Source organism: Sminthopsis crassicaudata, chromosome 5 (assembly GCF_048593235.1).
Source record: "Sminthopsis crassicaudata isolate SCR6 chromosome 5, ASM4859323v1, whole genome shotgun sequence".
NCBI lineage: Eukaryota > Metazoa > Chordata > Mammalia > Dasyuromorphia > Dasyuridae > Sminthopsis > Sminthopsis crassicaudata.
In genome coordinates, this window is record NC_133621.1 from 151,436,750 (window position 1) to 151,463,665 (window position 26,916).

Below are 26,916 nucleotides of genomic sequence, written 5' to 3' on the forward strand. Positions count from 1 at the left end.
GGTCCCTTTCTCTTCTGATGGATGATCTCATAATCCTTATATTTTAAGGGTTAACTTGTGGATGCTCGGCAAAGTCTTTAAACTCAATTTATCTAAAACTCAAATCATCATTGTCCAAAACAAAACAAAAACAAAAACCTTCTCTGTACTTATATATTTCTCAGAAACAGGTAGAGAGTAGGAACAGTTATACTAGGAACTGATCTTCCAGGGAAATTCCCTACTTTGGGAAAAGAAACACTAGTGAGAGAACATCCAATGTGTCATTCATTTTCAAGGCTTTTTCAAAAGCTCTGGAAATTGGAAAAGGAGAGAAAAAAGAGGCAAGCAACAACAAAGCTAAGCCTATAAGCAACTAAGTTTTGAATAATGGGGAACAAGAAATAAAATATACAAAGGTATAGAGCAAAAATTGAATAACCATCTAGGAATTCCTAGCAATCAATTATAATGGCAGCAACTACCTACCCATCTCACAGGATCATTGGAAAGAAAGGGTTCTATAAGTTTTAAATATTATATATTTATATGTAACATATATATATATACACACATAAAACATACACATATATATGTATGCATATATAATATCTCCAGTCAGAGGCATATTCTGAAAGGCTTGCTTCATCCCATAACTTTCACTTTCTGCATAGGTTCTAGCAATGATGGGGCCAAAAAACAAAACAAAATAAAACCAAAACCATTTCTTAGCTTATACTAAAATCAAGTCAAACTCAACACAACTTGAATTTTTCTACCTTTTATATACTGTTGCTATCATTTTTGAAATTTGGAATGACAATTCCCTATTCATCTTTCTTGTAAAATGTATATCTACCTATTATTCACAAAGTCTTAGAGTGAATAATATACAGAACACTCCTTGACCTCTTCCAAACCCCCTTTCCTACTTGACAGGGTTCTCTGCTGTAAAATGCCTTAACAATTTAGTGCCTTTCTTACTCACATGACTATAAAACAAAATTCATGATTTATAGACACATTATTTGTGCATGTGAAAACTCGAATGTCAGGACCTTGAGGTATACTTACATATCTTTGCTTTTCAGCACATAAGTAAAAATAATACTAATTACACAGTAAATACTTAAGTTATATTTGTTTAATAAGATACTTAGACAGAATCAAAGTATTGAAGGACCTTCACCTATATATAATCAAACCTGTGGAGGTTATGTCTGTTAGAAGATATTTATTCTCCCTTCCCAGGACTTCTTTGCAAACAAATAAGCAAGCAATGTTCTGTTTTTTTTCCGTCTCTTTTGGTACTGTATGACAAGGACTGTAAATGAAACGTGTAATTCAGTCAAAGGTGGCTATTTGTCTTGCTCTCTTCCACATACAAATGTCAAATAACAATCTGACTGATCAATTACCCCATCTAAATTTGATCAAATAAATTGTTAGTGCTATTTAGATACTAACAAAATTTCTAGAGTATGGTATGTCTTTTTTGGTCACTATGTGATATTAGGCTGACAAGTATATGATTTCTCTGTTCCACATTTTCCCCATTTGCAATACAAGGAGATCATCAAGATTCACTTCAGGCTCTGGGATATTATTAATTCAATTTTAAGTGTATACCGATTAGATATCCTTAAAAGAAATAATTTAGTTGACAACTATAAACCCTAGATAGGGCAGGAGTTTTTAACCTGAGATTTACAGATACATACATGGATTGATTTCAGGGAATTCCATAAATTTAGATGGTAAAATAGATTACAACTTAATTTCCTCAGGCTAAATTAGATTTATCATTTCTTTCAATTACGAATTAAAAAAAATATTCTGAGAAGGGTCCACTGGTTTTACCAGGCTGCCAAATGGGCCCATGACCCACACAAAAAGATTGAAAACTCCTGAGTTTCAGAAAAGTAATCTTCACTGTGCATTCTCCCACAATAAAGTTTAATCATCAAAAGCTTTGACTAGCATCATAAAATAAATGCCCATAAGAAGTCAAATTAAAAATGAAATTACGTACCAAGTAAAATATGACATATCAACATATTTTAATCAATCATCCATCTCCAAACACTCCTCTCCCCCCCCCCCAAAAAAAAAAAACAATTTACAGTTCTGTACAATAGCAATTTGTCTTCTTTGCTTTGTTCATTATGGAAATGATAAAGATTTCACACTGATCTCTGGTTTATCTAGTGTTAAACTCTAGTAGAGGAAAGAGAGGGAGGATTCTTACAATGTGCCATCACATAGAAACAGCTTCCTTTTTATTACCTTGTTTTCTGGCTAAGAACAGAACAAAGAAAAAACAAAGAAATCATGGCAAGGAGATAAATGGGGAGAGGGAAGAGAGAGATGATGATTCTTTTCTTCTCAACTTGATTCTTTCATCACCTTCTCTCCCTCAAGGCCAAACCAACCACCAAATTCCAATTAGTGTGGCAGAAATTGATAAAAATCCAAAGATTCAGGATCAAATCTCAACTTAAACATTGACAAAATGCATAACCTGAGTCAAGCTTACATTTTCTCAACTGTAAACTAGGAATAACAATATTTGTACTACCTACTTCACACATTGCCATTGCTGGCAAATCAAATTGCACATTTCAAAGTAATGTACCAATGTGAGTATATCTAAATATCACAATGCATATATATATAATATATAAACACATATATATGTACAGACACATATATACAAATACACATAGATATAGATATAAATATCTCCAATTGATATTTTGAATTCCAAAAGTTTAGGGGAATCTGCATAATTCACAACACATATAAAGAGTAAAAGCAAATTTGAAATATGACATTGAAATACAAATTAATATTTTAGAATACCTTCTGACCACCTGGTAAAGAATTTTGAATTATTCCTAAGATTATTAATTTATGTAAGTTAAAACAGAACTTGTTTTTGGTGGGGGAAGAGTGATAAATTTATAGAAAGAAAACTGTAACTAGAAGTTACTTCAGATAGTGCCATTAAAATAAAGGGAGAAATGTACCATTTGGTGTATTCTCTTCTCTGAATCTTTACCAAATGCTGAATTCACTTCAGTAGCTACTTTTTTTCCTAGTGTGGATGTAGTTGTACTTTAGAAGATGAGTTTTGCCCCACTGAAAAATTCATATGAATTTTTTTGGACTGACAATCTCTTTCAGCAAACCTTTTGGGAAAGTGCAATCATATTAACTTGTTGGATTTTGAAATCAATACTTTATGGTATTATTACTTTATGTAAGACCATGTATTTTAGAACACATACTCTTGAATAGCAATCTATTATCAACATGAGAGCTTTTGAATATAATTTTGGAAATATGACATTTTAAAAACATCAATGCTGAGCACTTTTTGTTAACATTCTTCATATCTCCTAGAACGCAAACTGATTCCAAAGAATTCTGCCAGGTACCCTGTCAGATATTCGAAGTACAGTGTATATATAATTAGGAAGTATTGATTCAAGTGTTCTTACTATTCAAATAATAAACGTTATATAATATAAATTAAAACACACTTAATCTATATAATGCCTTGACGTTTTGCAAAGGAAAAACAAAACAAACATAAAACAAAATCAAGACAAAACAAAATTATTTTAGGCTCATCACTTCTCCTTGCCCTCTATCTTTTCTAGCACATGGCATATTTTAGAAGTAAGGAAATGGGAAATTTCAAAGAAACATTTTTTCTGCTTTTATTACTTTTGGAATTTATTTATGATTTCATTGGAATAAGAATTCTTAGAATATAGATCATCACATGCTCTGAGAGCTACATAGATGTTAAGTAGCTTGCTCAAATTCACATAGTCAGTATGTATCCGAAACAGAATTTGAATCCTGGTATTCCTAATTTCAACAGTAATTCCCTCTTTTCCTCTACTTCTCAGTATTCTAATCTTGAAAAAAAGAAAGTTATGAGTTTTAAGAAGGCCTGGCTCAAAAGGTTAGGATTGCAATAGATATATTAAAGTTTCAATAGGCTTCTTATAATGCCTTAATATGATCTCATGTAAATCACCTGGCAACTACAAATATGGAGGGGAAAAGTAATAGAAATGCAAATGAAGTAAACATTAAATGCCAGTCAATCTGCTGTTTGAAATTCAGGATAACTAAACATGCTAGAAGATACATATGTACCACAGGGAAGAAGGAGAGCACACTCATGGTCAAAAGATAATATAAATGAAGTGGGAAGGGAGTAAATTGGTCCAGACAACGTTTGGGTTTAAGCAACAATGAAATGGAGTTGAGAGAAGTAATAAAAATACAAATGAAACTGACTGGCTGAATGGCCTCTCTCATCCATCTCTTATTGTATCCATTTATTTTCGGTTAGATGACTCCCCCAAAACACCCTTTGCAAATGGTTTGAATTGTACACAATAAGAGTTCATGCATATATTTGGCAAGCCACTTATTCTGAGGGTATTATCCCCTTTTAACTTTGTGAACACACATTTCTCCCAAGCTTCAGAAAAATACATTCTCAGACAATACCAGTAAAAATCCCAGTTCCAACTACAGTCTCAAGTCCTTTTTAATTCAAAGAAGGCCTTTTAAATAACCTCAGAACAGTTTGGGGAATAAGCCAAAACTGATTGAGGCTATTTCAGCACTTAAGTAGCACATTTTTATCTCTACTGATTATAGATGTTTAAAGTTTTCAAGAAGCCATTTCTGAAGCCACATTAATGTAAAGCCCAAATATTTTATAGACCTGAACATTTGTTTTCCATAGATTATGGAAACTTCAAATATCAGTTTTATATGTTGATCCTCTAAAACATTTAGACAGCTTTCTCAAATATACCTTTGTTAGGATATACTATAAAGTAAGCTTCGCAGAAAATTCCTGTAAGAGAAATTTGAACAAAAATATCTAATAATGTTTCACTTCTTATTAATTTCTTAATCACTGCCACTGGATAAGAAGGAACAAAACTTTAAAATAACATTTGCTCGGGAATGTTTATCTTCTTTCTTACCATTGAATGTTAAATAAACTCTTGCCTGGGGCTGTGAAGATCCTTTTACACAGCCAGAATAAACAAATGCCCCAATCAACACTTGGATTGCCAGAAATGTCATCTCTTCAATTCTGCAATTTAAGATCCAAGGGGAAAAAAAACCCAAAAAAACTCCTAAGAGAGAAAAAGAACACATTCATTACATTTTATCACCTGCCTCAGGTAAACAGAAATATCAAACTGGAAATAGCTTTTTTCCTTTATTACCACCACCCATATACTTGAACTCTGAGCAGTAGGAGGTGCTGTTTTTTGATTTTCTCACTCAATTACACAGGTTTAGAGCTAGAAGTGACTTTGGAGGTTATTTTCATTTCATTTCATAGATTAGAAAATAGACTCAGAGAGATTAAATGACCTCTTTTAAAAAAATCATATACTTAGTGTTGTAAAAAAAACTTCAGAGACCATCTAATTTAACCCCATCATTCTACACATTGGACAAATAAGATCAGTCAGGTTAAATGATTTGCTCTGGATCACACAGGTGGTATGCATAAAAAGTGAACTTTAAACTCATATCTTCTAATTCTAGAATCAATACTCTTTTCACATGCAGTCTCTCCATGAAAATTTGGATTTGGTTAGTCTAGGTCTGGAACTTATTCAAATACAATTTCAAGACCACCAAAGAAACACTTTCATACAGAAAGACTTTATTTGAGTCAAGTCACCTACTGGAAAAATTGACATGCTATTGTTGGAGCAAAGCAGAAAGGTTTCATGTAAATGAAAAACCCATTTACTGGGTCCAAAAACAATTGATCCATTTCATTATTCACATACCTATAAATATATCTCTGTGTGAATAACTATTTGAAAAATATTTGAGAATGGGGACAATTAAAAGCCAAACCTTATTTTCTTCTAAAAACATAATAATATATAGAATAACATGTGTACCTACAGTATCATCACCTGGGATAGCAGTTGTAATTTAAATGCACCAATCCTGCCATTTTATCTAGTACATAAATACTACTTACATGTTATAACGTTTGAGTTACTATCCCCAAAAAGGGAACTTCACGTATGTACAATACTTGGATTTAGATTTACAATAACCAATGACAACCAGATCCCAGTCATGACTACACCAGTTGTTGAGAAATATTGATATGGTCACAGTCTTGGGCCAGATTCAAAAGGATGACTTAGAGGTGAGCAAGTCAATGAACCATAAAATTGTCAGCTACATAGTTATGATAAATTACATCCGAAGTAGATTGCTCAAATTTTCAAAAGAAAGAGGGAGACACAGAGACATACAGCACAGATACAGAGACATACCGATACAAACATATAAAGAAACAGAGAGACCCAGAGACAGAGAGAGACCCAGAGATCCAGAGACAGAGAGAACCAGAGACACACAGAGACACAGAGAGACACACACAGAGATAGACAGAGAGGAGAGGGAACAGAAAGGACAGAGGGGACAGAGAAGGGGAGAGAGGGGGTAACCAGGGGTGGAGAAGGGAAGAGAGGGAGAAAGGAGAGGTAGAGGGGGCAGAAGGTAAAAAAGGAAGAGAGGGGAGAGAAAGGAGAAAGGGGGAGAGAGGAGAAGAGGGGAGAGGAAGAAGAAAACACCTAAATTTGATAATTACTTCTTTGAGGCTCAAGGTGGGACATCACCTTATCTTTAGTTCTGGTGAACCAATGAAGACCAGGTAACTAACTGAGCTGATATCAAACCTGGTTACAACACCTGTGGCTACAATTTACAAAATAAAACCTGGAGGGCAAAAGGAAGCCCCTCCATTTTGGAACAGTCCCAGAATGATTTTAAAATTTGCCAAGTAATACAATTAGGCAACACAGCTTGGCTAGAAATTATTTTTAAACAGGTCACCGAAATACTGATACTTAACACCATGCGGCTGCTTTAAAATTCACCACTAAGCTTTCAGTATAACCCTCTTCAAAGCAAGAAATGCTATTAAAGTCTGATAAGATCGCTCTGTCAAGCCAAAACAAAATGGGCAATCATATTTAACATGTGATTCTTAACAGATGCTACAGAGCGAGCAGGTCTCTACAGAAGTGCTAACAAGCAATAAGAATATGGGGTGCCTTCAGTTTTTTTTTTTTTACACATAAACTGAGAACTATAGAACTTGTGCTGTTGAATCTAATTGAAAAGAGATCTCAAAAGTTCACAGTTTACCCGACCTCATTTCTCCAGCCTCCTCATCCTCTAAATCCTAAATTAATTCCCAGTGAAGAAAATCGATTTTCTGGGTGAAGTTCCTTTGGTGATTGGCTCCCTGGTTTGGCAGTTTTCACAGTTAAAGCCAACGTAATATGAAAGGAGAGCACAACTCAATAAAGTTGTCTGGTTTCTGTCCTGTTCAACACTAATAATAAATACGCACGTCGGTCTCAAGTCACTGACATGATCACCAACTTATATGTATCCCAGAATAGGGAAACCGGTCACAAAATAAGAGTTTTCTTTCGTCAATGTGTCACGTTAAAAGCAATGTAAATGTGTGAAAGCATGAGAACCCCAAGCTCTATTTCTCTACTAAGTAGTGATGAAAAATCAAAGGCTGAACTCTTAAGTGACTTGTACACATCTCCATTAGCAATCAATATCTTACAAATACTCTGTTCCAATGGTAATACTCATCCCAAGGGTTATATTTGCTGCCTGTTTAGGTTTTTCACTCATCCCAATATATTAATACAGTGGAGAGGAGGGGAATAAATGAATCAGGAAGAAAGAATCCTTTCTTGTCCTTTCTCAGTCTTTTTTTTTTTTTTTTTAAACCACTTAACTTTAAATTGTCCCTGTAGGCAGGTGTCATATCCCAAAGAAACAGTTCCTGCAGATTCAGGCTAAATCTTTCCTGGCCAAACCTCAGGGGCTCTTAACTTAATAGAACAGGAGGACATGGTCGTATGGAAAAACAAATAAAATAGAAAATTAAGTTAAAAAGTTAAACTTTCTTAAATTCTCAATACTCAAGGGGTCAGGAGCTAACTTACCCAGCTTGGAGGAAATCAGCCAGCCAAAGTCATCAGTATCCCTCTGGCTTCCAAAAGTCAGTGACTTTATTCCTTTTTCTTTCCTTCTTAATTTTTTTTTTTTTTTTAATTTTTAACCAGAAAGCCTTAATTTCCCAAATGTATCAGTCTTGAAATTCTTTGCTCCGGGTAGTCCGAGTTTCTTTGTAAAGCAATCCTCAGGGCTCTCTCCAGTTGCGGCGGCACCCGGAATCCTCTCTATTCCTCAATTAAGCACCTAAGACTGAATGGAAAGTAGCTGAGCTATGACGGTGAAAGCCCTGGTTTCCAATTACATTTACCCCTGGAGCTGGTCCTACTTGCCTCCAGAACCACGCCGCCACTGAGCCCTGCATACATCATTAGCTGAGCAAATAGGGGCTGCATCTCATAACTAATGTATAAGCCACACCCAGCGCTCTGGAGAGGAAGAAAGACCAGGACTGAGAGAGGCAGCCAAAGGGGCGGGGGAAGGGGTGGGGAGCAGCATGCCCAGAGAATGGGCTTCCGTCAAAATCCAGGAATGTGCTACACAGAATAAAGAGACCTGCTGAAAACCTCCGTTTATTTAACAGTCTGCAAAGAAGAGGGGAGAGGAAAAAAAAAAAAAAAAAAAAAAAAAAACTTGCCGGGTGGGCTCAAGGGATTTTGTAGCATCCAGACTGAGCTTGGAAAGCTTACAGACTTCGCTTTTGCCTCAGCTATATTAAAGTGCAGAGCAGTGTTGCTGGAGAATGATCTCATCCTTTTAAGGCAAAGACATGTGTGTTTCAGAAGCATAGGGAACCCCCCCCCCTTTACTTTTTTTTTTTTTTTTTTTTTCCCTGCAAACCTTCTGGATCCGAGCCAGGAAACATTCACACTCTTGCCCCAGAAATCTATTCCATTTTTTTAAATGGATATTGTTTCCTATTGCTGTTTGCCTCGCATCCTGAGAGGGTTTTCACTTGACCTCTTCAGTTTGACTCATCCCTTTTTACTCTTGGCTCTTGGATACTCCCAAATCATAAAGACGAGAAGAAACTTATTTCGCAATTCTACAGAAGACTGTTTTGAAGTCCGCAAACCGAAAATGGCTTAATAAGTTACAGTGCTTAAGCCATCAGGGACATGAGCCGGTACTACTGTGCAGGTAAAGTCCCTGAACCTTACTTAAAAGGAACTTTGATATTTAAATCAAAAGTACTTCACGCCGCGGAAAAGGCAGAACCAGATGTTTGAACACCACTAAGCTGGTGTCAGCGCCTATAAAGCAAGAAGACACTTGCGGCTGGAAAAAAAAAAAAAAAAAAAAAAAATCCGAATGTGCTGCAGCCCGGTAGATGTCACTGTACAGAGGTGAAGTAAGAAAATTCAATGTCAGGCTATTTCCAACTGTGATTTTAAAATAAAACTATTAGATTTCATTGAATTCAACGAGATTTTTGCTTTAGCCATTCCTTGACAATAGCCCTTTTGCAGCTAAGAAAATTAAACCTTGTGGCTTGAATAGGCCTTTATTTATTTGGGTTTCAGACAAAAAAAGTAAGTAATCAAAAGACGCCTCAGATTTTTCTGATAAATTGATAAGATTATTAATTTAGAACGGAAAATAACTTTTAAAAGTCAAGTAGTGAGGTGAACTGATTTACTTAAGGTAACACAAATAAGAAGGGGATTCAGGCTTTGAATAAGAGGTGTTCTGACTCCATCACTTCCCCCACTACTACTGGATAAAATCCAGAGAGAAATATTGAAGAAAAAAAAAAATAAAAAATTTAAATGTCACCAGAAGTCCAATACCGCTTCTAAAAACATCTGTTTAAAACAAAATGATTTTGAAGTTGCAGTTTCATAGAGTGTAGGGTCTGGAATCAGGAAGACCTGAATTCAAATCCAGTCCCAGACACTTACTATCTGAGCAACCAACTTGACCTCTTTTTGCCTTAGCTTCTTCAAGCACTTACCCTACTTACAGGGTGAGGATTAAATAAGATATCAGAAAAAAAAAATACCTGGCTGATAGTAGGCACTTAATAAAAGCTTATTAAAAATAAATTGATGATATTCTATTCCAATAAATGTTAAGTTTCCTCCCTCCATTCATTCATATTTAATATAACAAAAGAATTTCAACAATCTCTTGGCTCCTGCAGCAACATTTTGACTTGTCAATGCTCTGCCAATATTCAGAACTAAAAACTATGGGGACAAATGTGGAAATTTCTTACAAATTCTTCTTATGCAAATTGTTTTCTTGTGTGGATTCTTACTATTGCCAACTCATGTTTGCTCATTTGAACCATATTTATAAAATAGGACACAAAATATGAAAGAGAAGCAGTATCAATGTCAACAAATACATTAATAAATCTTTGTTGTATGTAATGCCTTCCCTTACAGAAACATGGGACATTTTAAAAGACTCCAAAAATTTACACAAATATATCATGAGTCAAACAGGAGATTATTAAACAATAACTCTTTAATAATATATGAAAAAGACTGAGAGAAAAGATTGAAAAGATAAAAAGTAAAATGTCTCAAATAGCATATGTAACTAGTACAGCCAGGATTTTATATCCTACTTCAATATACAATTCACAAATTCCCATAAAAATAGCTTTATTCTTATAGGGAAAAAATAGACTTAGAGACTGACTTTTACAAATAATATGAACTAGATTTAAGCAAAGACCTATGGAGCTCACATACAGATTTCTTGTTAGGCAGTTTAGAATGAATCACTTTAGAATATACTGTTGGGATTTTCAGAACTGAGAAATCTGCCATTGGCTATTACTCAAGAAGAATCATAAAACTAATCTAAACAGCAAATTAGCCAGATCCAAAGCATAGAAGCAAGATCTGTAAGTAGATGCAGTAAGACTTAAATTTCATCATACAAACTGAATGATATCAATAAACAAACTTGTCTAAATATTTACAATTCTGTGCAATTCCTTCGGGGTTAATTCATTAAAACCCATTTAATTGGAGGGATAAGACAAAGGATAGGTGATTTTCTCCTTTTTTATGTGTAAAGCAATTCAGATTAAGTGACTTGCCTAGGGTCACACAGCTAGTAAGCCTCAAGTAAACCATGAGAATAAATTTGAACTCAGGTCCTTCTGATTTCACCATCTAGCTGCCATAAAAGGCTAGGTAATTTTGATAAAGAAGTAGGTGGGGGAAAAAAAAAGTCACATCGAGTGAAGTTTGGATTGCTCTCTCCTACTCCCACTCTTCTCTGGGCACCAATTTTGAGATCTGAGAGCCAGGAAGCAACATAAGATCATTTTCATTGAAATGGAACAGTGGTCTAGGAAAAGTCCTCTAAATGAGTTTAAAGAGAGCAATAACAAGAGGGATAAAGGAATACCATGGAAATATTTTATTTCACAATTTTCTTAGGACAAGAAGAAGCCAAAGTTCAAATTTCATTGCAACAGTACATAAAAAATATTAGTTATTGGCCATCGGATATGAATTGTAAAAGACTCTTCCTCACATTTCTCAATTTTTATATTTCTCCTCTATGAAATAATATTCTCTTGGATAGTTACCTAAGAATTTTTCTGTTTCTTGAATTTATTAAACTGAAAGAAATCATAAATTTTAGTGAGAATTTTCTGTCATAGAATACTGTTCTTCCAAATGAACTTTGTCCCAGTTATAGGGCCACAGTTCTTCTGATTTATCCCATGAAAGGTAACATTCTTCTTTTGAGCCTATGAAATGATATATTCTGGTATATAAGAAGTTAGAATATAGTAAGCATTTGAAGTCCCTATTATAGTCAAGGGTCTCCCAGCATGGATCTATTATTTATGGATCCAATATCCTATTATTTATAGATACAAAAATAAAATCTATTTGATAATAACTAATTTTTTAAATTATCTATTAGAAGCTGAAAATTTGCATAAGTATCCAGATCAGATCTTATAAAATGTTCATCACTGAAATGACACAAAGTCAATAGTTTGGGAAAAAAGTAAAAAATCAATTTTTTTTCTTTTTCTCTATGTCTGGGCATGCTTCAGTACACTTAAAAACTAGTTATAACATCTTTCCTACTTTCCCTTCCCCTACCACCTTTTTTCTAATTATGACCTATAAGAAGAAAAAGAATAAATGTACATGTATCCTCATTTTACCAATGGACACTTCAAGGATAATTCATTTTCATTTTATATATAACTTGATACTGACAATCACAGAATTATTTATCAAAGTTATCCTTGCAATAATATCTATCAAGAAGGCTTGTATGGTTTAAAAATATTAATAAGAACCACATTTTATAGAACCTTTAAAGTCTTATTTTTATCCTATGTAATTGATTCTTTCCATCAACAAAAATTAACTTTAATCACTTCAGTGAAATGTCTGTGATACTTTGGTCTCATTCAAAATCATCTCTGCAAGGAGGCAAACAATGAGCTGGGTGTAGAATTGGCTAGAAAGAGGAAGGAATGCTTTAGATTTGGAAAATAAAGAACTTTTTTCTGTGATTCCAGATTCTATGATACAAAAGTTCATCTTTTAAATATGTGTTTACTCTAGATAATCTGAACCACAAATATCATGGTCTCAGAAGATTAGAATTTCAGGTGACCTAAAGGACAATGGAAAAGTGTATAGTATTTAGAATTAGGGATCAGTACATTGCAAAGATACCTTGCGCTGAAGCGTTGCTATAAAACATATCAAAAACATGAATATCCAGGAAAGAAAAGAAGTGACATATATTTTGATAGTGCTTACTGTGTGCCAGAATTATATAGTAAATGTTTGAGGCTACATTTGAACTCAGGGCTTCTGACACCAGGCCAATTCATTTGGTCAACAAGTTGCCTCTAGAGGTGAGCTTGTCATGAAAAAAAAAAAAAATGAGGGATAACATCTAAATTGACTGAGAATTGAACTGGATTCTACAAAATATTAGCTGAAAGCTTAGAATCAGGAAGGCTTCAATTCAAATTCAACCACAGACAATTGTTAGCATTTGCTTATTAGGTACCATTATAGCTATGTGAATATGTACATTTTCACTTAGTCTCTGTCTACCTCAGTTCCTCATCTGTAAAATGAGGATAATTATAACATCTACCTCCAAGGATTACTGTGAGGATGAAATCAAATAATTTTTGTAAAGTTTAGCATAGTACCTGATATATTGTAAGCATTGTACAAATGTTAACTGTTATAATTATTGTTATTATTATTTATATGAAGGAAGGTCTCCATCGACATATATGTGATCTTTAAAATTTTTTGAAAGAATAGGAAAAAAGGTTAAATAAAAAGAAGTCACAGATAGATTGCAGTATGCATTGATAGATGAAGTGCTCACATCAGTAAAATCACAAATCTACTGAAATATAGACATAAGGTGACAATGATTCTTTTGATAACCACATTACACTATTGACTCATATTGAGCGCATAATTAACTAACATCATCCAAATCTTTTTTTCTTGTCAATTGCTAATGTACTCCCCTGTATTATGCTATTATTTTTTTTAAACTCAATTATTTTTTCTTTAATTTTGCCCATCAGTTTACCAATTAAAACATTTTTGGCTTCTGATTATATCACATAATACATTAATTATTTCTTCTAATAAAGAATCATGTGAAATCTGATAATCATCTCTGTGATAGCTTCATCCAAGTAATTGGTTAAAATGTTGACAAGAATAGGACAAAGGAACAAGCCCTCAGGCTTTCTACCAAAAAATTCCTCTAGCTTGACATATCCATTAGTCAACATTCTTTAACTACCGTCATTCAACCAATTATAAATTGATCTAAATATATTGTCACCTAGTCCACATTTCTCCATTTTTCCACAAGGATATAATGAGCTTTGTTGCCAAGTGACTTACTGAAGACAAGATGAAATAATACTGTAAAAATTTCAAAATATAAAATATCTATTAGCTATGTCCAAAAAAGAAGTGAGCTTAGTTTGGCATGATCCACTCTTCAATTCAATTTAAAAATCATTACTTTTTACAATAAATACTGTACTATGCTACATGATATAAAAAGAAAGAAAGAAAGAAAGAAAGAAAGAAAGAAAGAAAGAAAGAAAGAAAGAAAGAAAGAAAGAAAGAAAGAAAGAAAGAAAGAAAGAAAGAAAGAAAGAAGAAAGAAAGAAAGAAAGAAAGAAAGAAAGAAAGAAAGAAAGAAAGAAAGGAAGGAAGGAAGAAAAGAAGGAAGAAAGGAAGGAAGGAAGGAAGGAAGGAAGGAAGGAAGGAAGGAAGGAAGGAAGGAAGGAAGGAAGAAAGAAAGATAGAGGAGAAAGAAAGATAGAGGAGAAAGAAAAGGGAGGAAAAGAACATAAAAGGAAAGAGGAGAAAGAAAAGGGAAAAAAGAAAAGGAAGGAAGGAAGGAAGGAAGGAAGGAAGGAAGGAAGGAAGGAAGGAAGGAAGGAAGGAAGGAAGGAAGGAAGGAAGGAAGGAAGGAAGAGAAGAAGAAAAGAAGGTAAGAAAGAGGGAAGGGAGAGAAGGAGGAAGGAAGGAAAAAGGGAGGGAGAATTGGAGGTAGAAAGAAAGGAAGAAAAGGGAGAGAAAGAGAGAGAGAGAGAGAGAGAGAGAGAGAGAGAGAGAGAGAGAGAGAGAGAGAGAGAGAGAGAGAGAGAATGAAGAAAACTGTAAAGGAGCAGTTAGAAATATTAGAGTGGAACCTGAAGATAACAGTTTCATTGTATTTGATATGATAGAGCATGAAGAATTTATGGATGGTCGTTAATAATAACTGCCATAAAATATACAAGGGAGATGGAAACTGGGGTAGGTGTTAGGCAGGTGAGTAACTATATTCAAAAATGGTATCTCTGCACTTTATATAGCTCTTTTTATTTTGCAACTCTATAGAATGGACACTTGCTATTGTAACCTTCCCAATGCCATGCAGATAATTTTCTAGTACAAAGGAGATAAGAGACAAAAGTGAATTTGGCTAAATTATCTCTTTCTGCTCTTTCAGCATAAGACCATCCATCCCAATGAAAGTAATTGTCTAATTTATCTTCTTGCTCTAAATATACCTTTATTTTTGTAAGCCTTGGTTAAATCTTGATACTAGTCTAACCAAAACTATTATTACAAATATATTCTAGTCTTGAGAATTCTAAATTATGAATTATTTTTAATCAGAAAATTTTTATTTTTTTTCTTTTTTTCCAGTGGTATTTTTCCAAATTCATATTAGTTTTCAACATTCATTTCTGTAAAACTATGTTTCAAATTTGTCTTCCTCCCTGTCTAATTACAAATGCTTTCAATCAACATGTTTTTGTATTAATGTAATAAGCAGTAAATTGTATACAATAAGTGGTAAATAGATGCATGCTGAAACATCCCATGCTGCAAGAAATTCTTTTGTTTGCCTAACTGAAAGGAACTTTCCACACATGGCAAGTGAAGGAAGGGAAACTATGAACACATCTGAAACCATACAGGATAGATACAAAGGATTCCAGGGTTTTAATAGTTCTGACTCGGATTGCATATGGCCAAGGATAAAAACCCCTTACCAATCTGAGCTTATATTTTCCCAACAATGAATTAGAAATAGTAGACCTTATGGAATTGCTGTCATGAAGAAAAAGCTATACAAAGTTTGTGTGTGTGTGTGTGTGTGTGTGTGTGTGTGTGTGTGTGTGTGTATAGTGGGGGATGTGCTATTATAAAAACAAATATATACTGATCAAATATATACTGGTCCTGTAATCTTTCTAGTTACATACCACTTCTTCCATTTTGTAAATATCCTTTATTTATTTCATCAGTTATTTATGTTAACTGAAGCTTCTAATGATCAGCCCAGCTAGAGTTAATCCTTTTCTCTTTAAAACTCTCATGACTTTTTGATTTTCCACAAGTTATGTTGTAACTCATGTTGAAGTTGTTTGTAGCACCTAATTCTACATACTAAAGAGCTGCATTGAGTCATTTTTCATCTTTGAATCCCAGTATTTAGATCTGTGCATCTCTAGCATTTGTTTCTGTCCATAGCACAAACTCAATATACTTGTAGACATCAACTTTAAAGATGTTTGTTAAATTGAATTCTTTTTTTCTGCTACTTTCTATGAGCATTATTCTTAACTTCTTGGAACATGAGTTTTTTATCCACAAAATTGGGATAATTTTGCAAAAACATTCTTTATTTTATATTATTACTTGTATATTTGTCATCCCAACATACTACACCATAAACTTTTTTTTTTCATATCTAATAGTTTTTATTTACCAGATATTGGCATGGGTAATTTTACAACATTGACAATTGCCAAACAATTTGTTTCAATTTTTCCCCTCCTTCCCCCTCCCCCAGATGACAGGTTGACCAATACATGTTAAATATGTTAGAGTATAAATTAAATACAATATATGTATACATGACCAAACAGTTGTTTTGCTCAACAAAAAAAATCAGACTTTGAAATAGTGTACATTTAGCCTGTGAAGGAAATCCAAAATGCAGGCGGACAAAATCAGAGGGATTGGAAATTCTATGTAGTAGTTCATAGTCATCTCCCAGAGTTCTTTCACTGAGTGTAGCTGGCTCAGTTCATCACTGCTCTATTGGAACTGATTTGGTTCATCTCATTGTTGGAGAGGGCCACGTTCATCAGAATTGATCATCATACAGTATTGTTGTTGAAGTATATAATGATCTCCTGGTCCTGCTCATTTCACTCAGCATCAGTTCATGTCTCTCCAGGCCTTTCTGAAATCATCCTGTTGGTCATTTCTTACAGAACAATAATATTCCATATTATTCATATACCACAATTTATTCAGCCAATCTCCAATTGATGGGCATCCACATACTTTCCAGTTTCTGGCCACCACAAAGAGGGCTGCCACAAACATTCTTGCACATACAGGTCTCTTTCCCTTCTTTAAGATTTCTTTGGGATACAAACCCAGTAGCAACGCTGCTGGATCAAAGGGTATGCACAGTTTGATAACTTTTGGAGCATAGTTCCAAATTGCTCTCCAGAATGGCTGAATGTATTCGCAGTTCCACCAACAATGTATCAGTGTCCCTGTTTTCCCACATACCCTCCAACATTCTGCATTACCTTTCTCTGTCATTCTAGCCAATCTGACAGGTGTGTAATGGTATCTCAGAGTTGTCTTAATTTGCATTTCTCTGATTAATAATGATTTGGATCATCTTTTCATGTGACTAGAAATAGTTTCAATTTCTTTATCTGAGAATTGTCTGTTCATATCCTTTGACCATTTATCAATTGGATATTGGCTTGATTTCTTATAAATTAGAGTTAATTCTCTATAATATTTTGGAAATGAGGCCTTTATCTGAATCTTTGACTGTAAAAATGTTTTCCCATTTATTCTTTCCCTTCTAATCTTATCTGCATTGATTTTGTTTGTACAAAAACTTTTCAATTTGATATAATCAAAGCTTTCTACTTTGTGATCAATAATGATCTCTAGTTCTTATTTGGTCATGAATTCATTCCTCTTCCACAGGTCTGAGAGGTAAACTATCCTATGTTCCTCTAATTTATTTATAATCTCATTCTTTATTCCTAAGTCATGAACCCATTTTGACCTGACCTTAGTGTACGGTGTTAGGTGTGGATCAATGCCTAGTTTCTGCCATATTAATTTCCAATTTTCCCAGAAATTTTTGTCAAACATTGAGTTCTTATCCTAAAGGCTGGGATCTTTGGGTTTGTCAAACACGAGGTTGTTAGAGTTATTAATTATTTTGTCCTTTGGACCTAACCTATTCCACTGATCACCTAGTCTATTTCTTAGCCAATACCAAATGGTTTTGGTAACTGCTGCTTTATAATATAATTTTAGATTTGGTACAGCTAGGCCACCTTCATTTGATTTTTTTTTCATTAATTCCCTTAAAATTCTTGACCTTTTGTTTTTCCATAGGAACTTTGTTGTAATTTTTTCTAGGTCATTAAAATAGTTTTTTGGGAGTCTGATTGGTATAGAGCTAAATAAATAGATTATTTTAGGTAGTACTGTCATCTTTATTATATTGCTCGCCCTATCCAAGAGCATTTAATATTTTTCCAATTGGTTAGATCGGACTTAATTTGTGTGGATAATGTTTTGTAGTTTTGCTCATATAATTTCTGATTTTCCCTTGACAGATAGATTCCTAAATATTTTATACTATCAGTAATTACTTTAAATGGAATTTCTCTCTGTAACTCTAACTGTTAGACTTTGTTAGTGGCATATAAGAATGCTGATGATTTATATGGATTTATTTTGCATACTGCAACTTTGCTAAAGGTGTGGATTATTTCTAATAGCTTTTTAGTTGAATCTTTGGGGTTCTCTATGTATACCATCATATCATCCACAAAAGAGTGCATAAACTTTAAAGTCAGGAATTATGTAATTTATTTTTCTATTTTCCTGATGTCTCAATGTTTTTTGCATAGAAGACAGCAAGGAAGAGTTAATAAATTATTTAATTTGGAGTTGGGAAAACCTAGGTTCAAATCTTGCTTCATGGGCAAATTAACCATTCTGGGCTCCTTTTCCTCATGCATAAAATGGGCAGAATAACATTTGCAGTACCTTTTCTACAGGATTAGACAAAATTGCAAAAGTGAAAGAACAATATGGATAAGAAATATTATTGTTTAGTACTTAATGTTTATTTTATTAAATTTGCCCAAAATGAATTAATTTTCTTCCATTGTTCTTATGTTTCAGTTCATTATTCATCAGAATTTGACACAGAATAGCATTTCTCCATTTCCCTTACCTTCTAAGAGATGAAACAAGTTATCAAGACAAGTGTTTATCAGATATTCTTCTTTCAGCAGAAGCAGACTTCAACTAGATTTCTGGATAGATGAATTTCCTGGTCATTATGTAACACTATTATATCTTCCCTCTGAGCCAGTTGAGTTATATGTTTCAGAAATTCATTATTCATTTCCTCCATAATTCTGTGTGGTCACTATAGTGATTTACTCCCACAAAATCATTTCTGTTTCTCAAGAAGCATTTCTTTTTCCTTTTTGCCCTTATTAAAATATTCTTCATTGTACTTTCATTCATATTTATTGATTTATATTCAGATAAGGAGCACTGCCACCTTTCCTATCTATTTCTTTGTAATGAGTCTTACCCTATCATTGTTCTTTCACTGATCTATCTACCTCTATTAAAATTTTAAATTCATTCTATTTCTTATTGATACTCTTTCCTTCAGTATGTAAGTAGCTGAGGTCTTAAAGATTGTTTCCCTTTGTTCTTATGAGTGATATGATCCTAAGAAATATTTAAGCACCTTCTCCATTGCTGGTCTTTATTTGTCAGATCAGCTATCCTTCATTGTTTCTGGATTTACTGTCTGAAAATTTGGTTATGACATTCCTATTCACAGATGTGCTAGGGTATGAGACCTCCCACTCACCCTCAATTGCATCCATTTTGGGGTTTCCAACAGTAGTCCGCATTTCTGCTTTTCATTCCTTAAGCACTCTTAACATATGTTGCCCACACTTGATCTTTCTTTTTGTTATTTATAGCTAGGGTATATCCCATTCAAATCCCTAGTGAATTCTGTGTCTTTGTATATACTTAATTATTAAAACATAAGAAATTTTCTCATAAGTATTGGTGAGCATCTCTAATAGAGCAACTAGCCTTATGCCCCAGTCAAACCAAAAATGATGTTAGATTGCTTTTATAAAAACACCCTATTTAATTCCAAAAAGAAAGAGGAAAAGGAGCTGTATGTACAAAACAAATATTTATAGCAGCTTTTTCATATAGCTATAAACTGCAAAATAAGCAAAGGAGTATCCACCTATTGGGGCATAGATAAACGAATTATTGAATATTGATATAATGGATGATTTTCATGTCACAAGAAATGATGAAATGTAGAGTTTCAGAGGAAGCTGGAAAGACTTCTGTGAACTGATACAGATTGAAATGAGCAGGAGAAAAGGCAACATTATTTTTTTTTAAAAGCAGCCTTTAAAGACTACAATTCTTATTAATGCAATATATATTAATAATGTTATAATAATTAATGTAATGAACCAGAAGTCCAGAGGATTGAAGATGAATGTACTTACCATTAATCAGCAAGGTAATAAAATAAAAATCCAAAATGACTTGTGTTTTTGGTCATGGTGTTTATAATAACTTAGTTTACTCTACTATTGCTCTATTTGTTATCAGTTTTTTTTTAATTTTTATTTCAACAGGGAGTGGAATGGAAAAGAAAGTCACAATAATAAAAATGTTGATTTTTTTACTTAGTAATTATATGTGTATATGTTTGTGTATGTATGTATGCATATCAGAAATATCAAATTTTTTATTGTCACAGAAGAGCAATCTGAGAAATAAAAAAAGGTTTAAAATTTTAGGTAGATTCAGGTAGATACAGAAATAACTGTAGTTGATGAATCACAAAAATATTAAATAGCTTGACAAACACCCAATTATTATTAGGCATATTAATTATGGGATAATAACTATCAGAATTACTTGAAATTTAAGTACTGACTTCCATCGATGTATACATGATAGCAAAGATAGGTGACATAATAAGTAAGAGTGCTAGACCAGGAGAAAGAAAACCTGAGTTCAAATCCAACCACAGATATTGTGTGATTCTGAACAACTCACCTTTTTTGTGACTCAATTGTCTCAACTGTGGAGATAATAAGATCATCAACCCCATAGGATTATTGTGAGGGTCAAATAAAATAATATATGTATGATGTTTTACAAACTTTAAAGTACTATATAAATGCCATTATCTTTTCTAGTGCTAAGATTATTAATTCCATCCTGACTTTTGAATTCTTCCCCCAAATTCTATGGCTCCTTCAAAGTTTGATCAGTGGATAAATTTCAAATAAGGGAACATGCCATTAGTTTTTTGGGGGTGCAGAGAGAGATTGTGAAATTAAGTTGAATCTCTTCTTATTCTGGAGAAAAACAGACATAGAATAAAACTGTAAGCTAGTTGATATATAGAATGGGACAAATTATTCCTTTCATTTTAATGCTCAGAAACCACATTGTTTTAATTGTTGTTGCATAGGACACAATAGCATTTGTAAGTTTTTTTTTTTTATTTCATTTATTTTGTTCTTAACTTAAGAAATAAAATAAGCATTTCCATAACATAGGAAAATAGAAAAAAATAGCTGATTGCACATAAAACTATAAATATATTATGTACAACTTGGTATTCCTTTTAAATATATAATTAAATTTTCACATAACTTTTTTTCTCTTCCCTTTGCCCTAGCAATAGCTACCATTAGATACAAATATTTATCTATCTATCTTCTTCACTTATTTCTATTAATCGTTTCTTTGGATGCAGATAGCATCTTCCTTCTTGGGTCCTTTGTAGTTAACGTGGATATTTGTGAGAGAAAGTGAATTAAGTCCCTCAGAGACGTTCTTAAGACAATATTGTTACTACAGTATACAAATGGCTCTGCTCATTTTGTTCTTCATTATTCTATTCATGTTTTAGTTTTTAACATCTTAAAACTGGGTCCCCAAGATGAGCTGAATATGAGATCCTGTGAATATGGTACACAAAAAGTAAAGTGAATTGTCAGACCAACTGCCTCTCCTCACCCCCACCCCAGGAGAGTGACAATTTGGATTGAAATCCTATTTCCTGAGGCTTGAAAAGATTTCCTATGAGTGTTGCCTTTAGCAAGAGAGACTTCAAATGAAATCAGAAGGGTTACTATTTTGCCAAGAAATGAAGCACTTGGAGAGGAAGATCTGTACAGCAGAAAGAGCAAAAGCCCTCAAGGCAGATTATAATATAGGGACCTATTTAGCTCCTGATTCTTTCTACTGTACGAAAAACCATTTAATTTCTCTAGATCTTAGTCCCTCTATCTGTAAAACTGAGGAGTTATTTTAAATGCCTTCTCAGCTGCCTTTTATTTCCCCATCAATGATCCTGTGAGATGTAAAAATAAAATTCACATAAGATTCACATTAATGGTTACAAAGCATAGGTGTTTTTGTAAAAATTAGACTGATTCCAATTTTATGTATAGCCATTTGAAGGAGAAACATCAACCATCTGTTTAAAATTCATAATAAAGAGAAGATGAATGGGAAGCTGTGATATCCTTAAGTTTAGGGTCAGAATCCAGAGATGACAATTCTAATTAATGAGGCTTGGATGGGGGCTGGTAAGAAAGTTGGATTATGAAACATAAATTCAAATCTCATTGCTATGGCTTCTTGGTTAAAATATATAACCTACTCTGGCTAATGTTTTTATCTGTACAAGTTATAAATAATAATTTTGAGTAAAAAAATCCCATTATTGATTGTTAAAAGTCACCTAAAGGGACCACAGTTAACCACAATGATCTTCTGTCAATGCGAATCTGATTTAAAATTCAACACTTTTTATATCTCTACCATTGATGATAGGTATTATAATAATGTTGAGCACCTAGATGGGATATTGACTAGAGTTCAAAGCCAACCTCAGACACATTAGCTATGTGAACATAGACAAATCACTTACCTCTGTTTGCCCTCAGTTCTTAATCTTTAGAATGGCAGCCCTCTCCAGTATCTTTGCCAAGGAATTCCCAAATGTCATCACAAAGAGTTGGATATGACTGAAATGGTTGAACAACAAAAAAGTGACTATGTAGCATTTGTTTGGTTTTGTCTTTTTTGGAGGAAAAGGAGGTAACATTATTGTTTAGGAAAGATGTTCAGATTTTTCTTATCAGTGTAAAAGCAAATGAACAAATAAATAGTATTTACTTGATTAATAAGAAACACATAGCATTTTTTTTTGAAATAGAAAGAAAAAGGGGAGTAAAGGATTTCCAGAACATTCATATAGCTTGCCTTTTGTAATGTTTCTAACCTTGTGTTTCCCTTATCCTTTGTGACAATATGAACGAATTTTGATAAGAAAAGCAAAGTGTACTGACCTACATATTTTAATCTATCAAAGTTACCTTCATCTCTGTTTCCTTTTCCCTTTTAAAACAGGTATGTGAAAATTAAAGGAAATGTCAAATATAAAAAGCTATGATTATACTAAAATAAATGCTAAAGTCATTTCCTTTACTAAAAGATTCTTCACATTTATTTATTCAATATTTTATTTTGACTGATAAGAAAAATTAAAGAAAAAAAACACACTGTAATTTTCCTTCAGTGATTTTGCTTTTTAGGAGAGGTGTCTGTCTATGATACAGAAGAAAAGACATTAAGCTGGGAACAAGAGTTAAGGACAGGAGAGTCAAACATTTCATTTGGATGCAATATTTTTAATGTTTTATTAAACCATTCCTGAACAATCAAGCTTTCAACTAATCTTAAAAGAGAACTAGTGATTCCTGAAGGAGAAGGTGAGAAGAAAGGACATTTTATGTACACAAAACAGCATGTGTAAAGTCATGGAGGCATAAATACTTACTACAAATAAGCCAATTTTATAAATATGAAGAATATAAGGGAGGGATATATTAAGATCTATATGGAAAGATAATTTGAAGCCAGACTTCAAAAGGCCTATATTTATTTTCTATATTATATATTTTTTTTTAAATAACTGACTATAGGAAAATTTGCCACTCATGACCATGAGTTGGATTGAATGATCTCCACAAAGCAGGCCTGAAAATTTCAATTTTGGGTAAGTATGCTGTGTCTCAGTGGGCATTAGGATACTCTAGGAAAAGTACTAAAATTGCATTTTTCCCAAATGACTCTTGTTGGCCAAATGCCCAGTAGTTCTGCAGTATTATACCTATGACCACCAATAAGGCTAGTTTATCACTTCTTGTGGCTAATTTAAAAGATAAAATTTCAAGAACTCTTTTATTATACATTTCACAAGTCTCAAAACCAGTGTGTCCTTGAACTAAATATTAATTGTTATTGACATATTATAGGAAATAAATTCACACTATCTGAAAATAAGATTCTATTCAAATTTCTTTATGATTCCCATAAGTTCTTGCTATAGAGCTCATTTAACTTATTAAAAATAGTTGGATACACATTTTTGTCACTACAGTTTCATATAAATAACTACTCTTTAGAAACTAGAAATAAATATTTCTTTATGATATAATAATATATGCTTAAATGCAGTTCCATATATATATACATTTTGTATGTATATATATATTCATGTACTATATCTTCATTTATTCATATGTACATATAAATACAACTGCATATACATATGCCATAAAGACATGTTTGTTTCTATGCATGCATATATATATGTATATATATATCTGTATCTTCACATTTAAAAGTGATGTAACTTGATACAAAACTGGATGTGAAAACAGTAAATCTGCTGAAATCATAAGTCTAATTCATCCCTGTTTTATATATGCACATGCTCACAATATATATTTATATGCCTCATATAAAAACACATGTATGTGCATATGCATATATATATATGCATGCATTTGTTCATGTGTATATATATATATATGCTTCTTCTGTCTCATTGAAATTGTAGAGTTGGCCTTTGATATTTCTTAGTGTTTTTCTTGTCAGCTCCAGTATTATATTATGTAACTATAATAAAGCTTACCAGCCCCTCCTGGAAGCAATTTTTTTTTTAAAGTGTTAAGAGTTCTTGTTACTTGGAATTTTCCCTTGATATTCACCCTCATTTTCATTTCATCCTGTTTCATATCTTTAAAACTCTGGGCCACTGTACGTAATTATTTTTTTCATTAATATTTGCCCTTCACATATTTAACTTTATTTATTATACCATCTTCAATGAAGTTTGACTAAATTATATATTTATACACAAAATTCATATCTAGTTCTTTTAATCTTCACAATTAAACTTCTCAGGTCCATAATCATCTCTGTTTCTTTTTTCTTTTTTTTTTTTTTTGCTCTCCCTTCACCCCTACATTCTCTCCTTTAATCAGTCTGTCCATTTGAGCTAAGCTTTTGAGTGAAGTTAGAATACTAACTGAAAAATTACAATTAAAATTCTGACTAAAATGTGACTTGAGGGGAAAAATGTTTTTGGTAATAGTTTAAGAATACTTAGAGACATGAAGCAACAATGCTAGTGATCATTAAATGTTCTCTTTTTAATCTTCTAAAAGATTATTGATATTGGAATGCTTTGTTTTTCTTATTTTTCAACTTCTCTAATTTTAATAATTTTTATACATATAAATATGTTGGAATACAACCATCTCTAATTTTTTCTTAAAAATAAAAAAAAAAGATATGTTTTCTCTGATGACTTAAGTTCTCATCAATTGGCAAATTTAATTAAGTTAAATGACTGCATAGAAATGATGTCAACAGATTTCTGGTTTGGTCTGTAAAATATCATGAATTATGACATTGTTCTATTGAACATAATTACCAAATTCCTCTCCAAACTGAGAACTTCTTTGTTTTGGTTAAGATGTGGTCCATTATTATATTTCTGTATGTCATTCTGTACCTTCAATCTTTTAAAAATGTTAATAACATCTTGAATTTTTCATATTTTTCAACACATTTTATTAAAGACAAAATATTTTATTAAAAGTACTATTCCTTTTTGTACACAATTCTACCCTTTTCTCACATTTGTTTCTAAATTAATCTATTAGAAAGGAATTTAATGCAATTTAAATGAAAAGAAGCTGGTATGATATATTTCAAAAATAAAGCATTCTATATTTAATTTGGTACCTATTCTGAGAGAAGAAATAGCTAAAATGGAAATTTTTCTTAAACTTAGCAATATCCCCATAGAATGAGTGTGTTTATAGGCACACATAATAATTTTTCCACAGAATTTATCATATCCATCTTAATTAATTAACTTTTCCATTAAATTATCTCCAATTCTGAATAACTTCTAAGATATTAAATATTTAATTAGGTAAACTTCCATTCCAACATGGCACTAATTTAACAATAATACTTACAACTGCAACTGGAACTAGAGAAGGGTAACTGCCACTGCCACAAACAGGGTATTAGAATTTATAAAGAGTCCAGAGAACATTTGTATTCTTTAAAATGTAGAAACAGCAAAGTATGCCACCTGGTTAGTAAGAATGAGTCATAAAATAACAATCTATCAAATGACATGCTTTATCAATATAGCAGCCATATTCCAAAGTGAGCTCTGCACCCAATCAATGTGTATCTCAAATGTCATAAATTGAATAGTGAAGGAAGGGGGAAAGGGAAGAGAGACAAAAAAAAAAAAAAAAAAAAAGCCCCAAACAACTATTCTATCTTTTTGTGGAAAAGAGAGGAGAATAAGAAGATTTAAAGACCTTCTAGAATGTATTCCATTAAAAATGAAAGATCTTAGATGAAGGAGTTTGAAGGATTTGGATTTGAGAACATTTTTGATTTGACATAAGTGGACATTGTTTCTGTATTTTGAGAAGATTTGTTAGTTTATTGTTTTCACATACATGTGAAAGAATATAAGAATGGAATTTCAAATGCTAATAGGTTTGTATATGACATGGGACCCTGTTTCTATGTAACATCATGGAAAATAATTAGGATAATCCCTGAAAATAAGTAAACTTCTCTAGCAATAGTATCAGAAATCCCTGTTGTAAAGACCTAAGCCAAACCTTGTATGTTAAATGAGAAGAACTAGTTATTTTATTTTTAAGATAGAAATTTAAACACAATTTGATTTGATCTTTTAACATAGTGTTTGTTAGCTATAAAGCTATTTCTCATTAAAATGTTAGCTAAAGTGCTAATCTCCTTTCTGTATGTAATTATTATTTGTGAGGAATATTTGAGGGGAACTTAAATATTTTGTGAAAAAAATGATATCCTATAAAAGTCCATCATATTTTTCCAC

General features: G+C 32.7%; 1 protein-coding gene across 2 annotated transcripts in view; it reads right to left on the reverse strand.

The window, feature by feature from the left end:
• The window catches only part of SEMA3C (semaphorin 3C), a 193,053-nt gene extending 184,762 nt beyond the window's left edge, over positions 1-8,291 (reverse strand). The window contains exons 1-2 of one of the 2 annotated variants that reach the window (XM_074268486.1): positions 8,034-8,291; positions 5,001-5,156 (exon numbers count right to left, since the gene is read on the reverse strand). In XM_074268486.1, the coding sequence (XP_074124587.1) occupies positions 5,001-5,103 (103 nt within the window). In that variant the 5' untranslated portion in view covers positions 5,104-5,156; positions 8,034-8,291. The remainder of the gene's footprint in view (positions 1-5,000; positions 5,157-8,033) is intronic. The other variant, XM_074268487.1, reaches the window with a different exon arrangement.
• Positions 8,292-26,916: the final 18,625 nt, after the last annotated feature.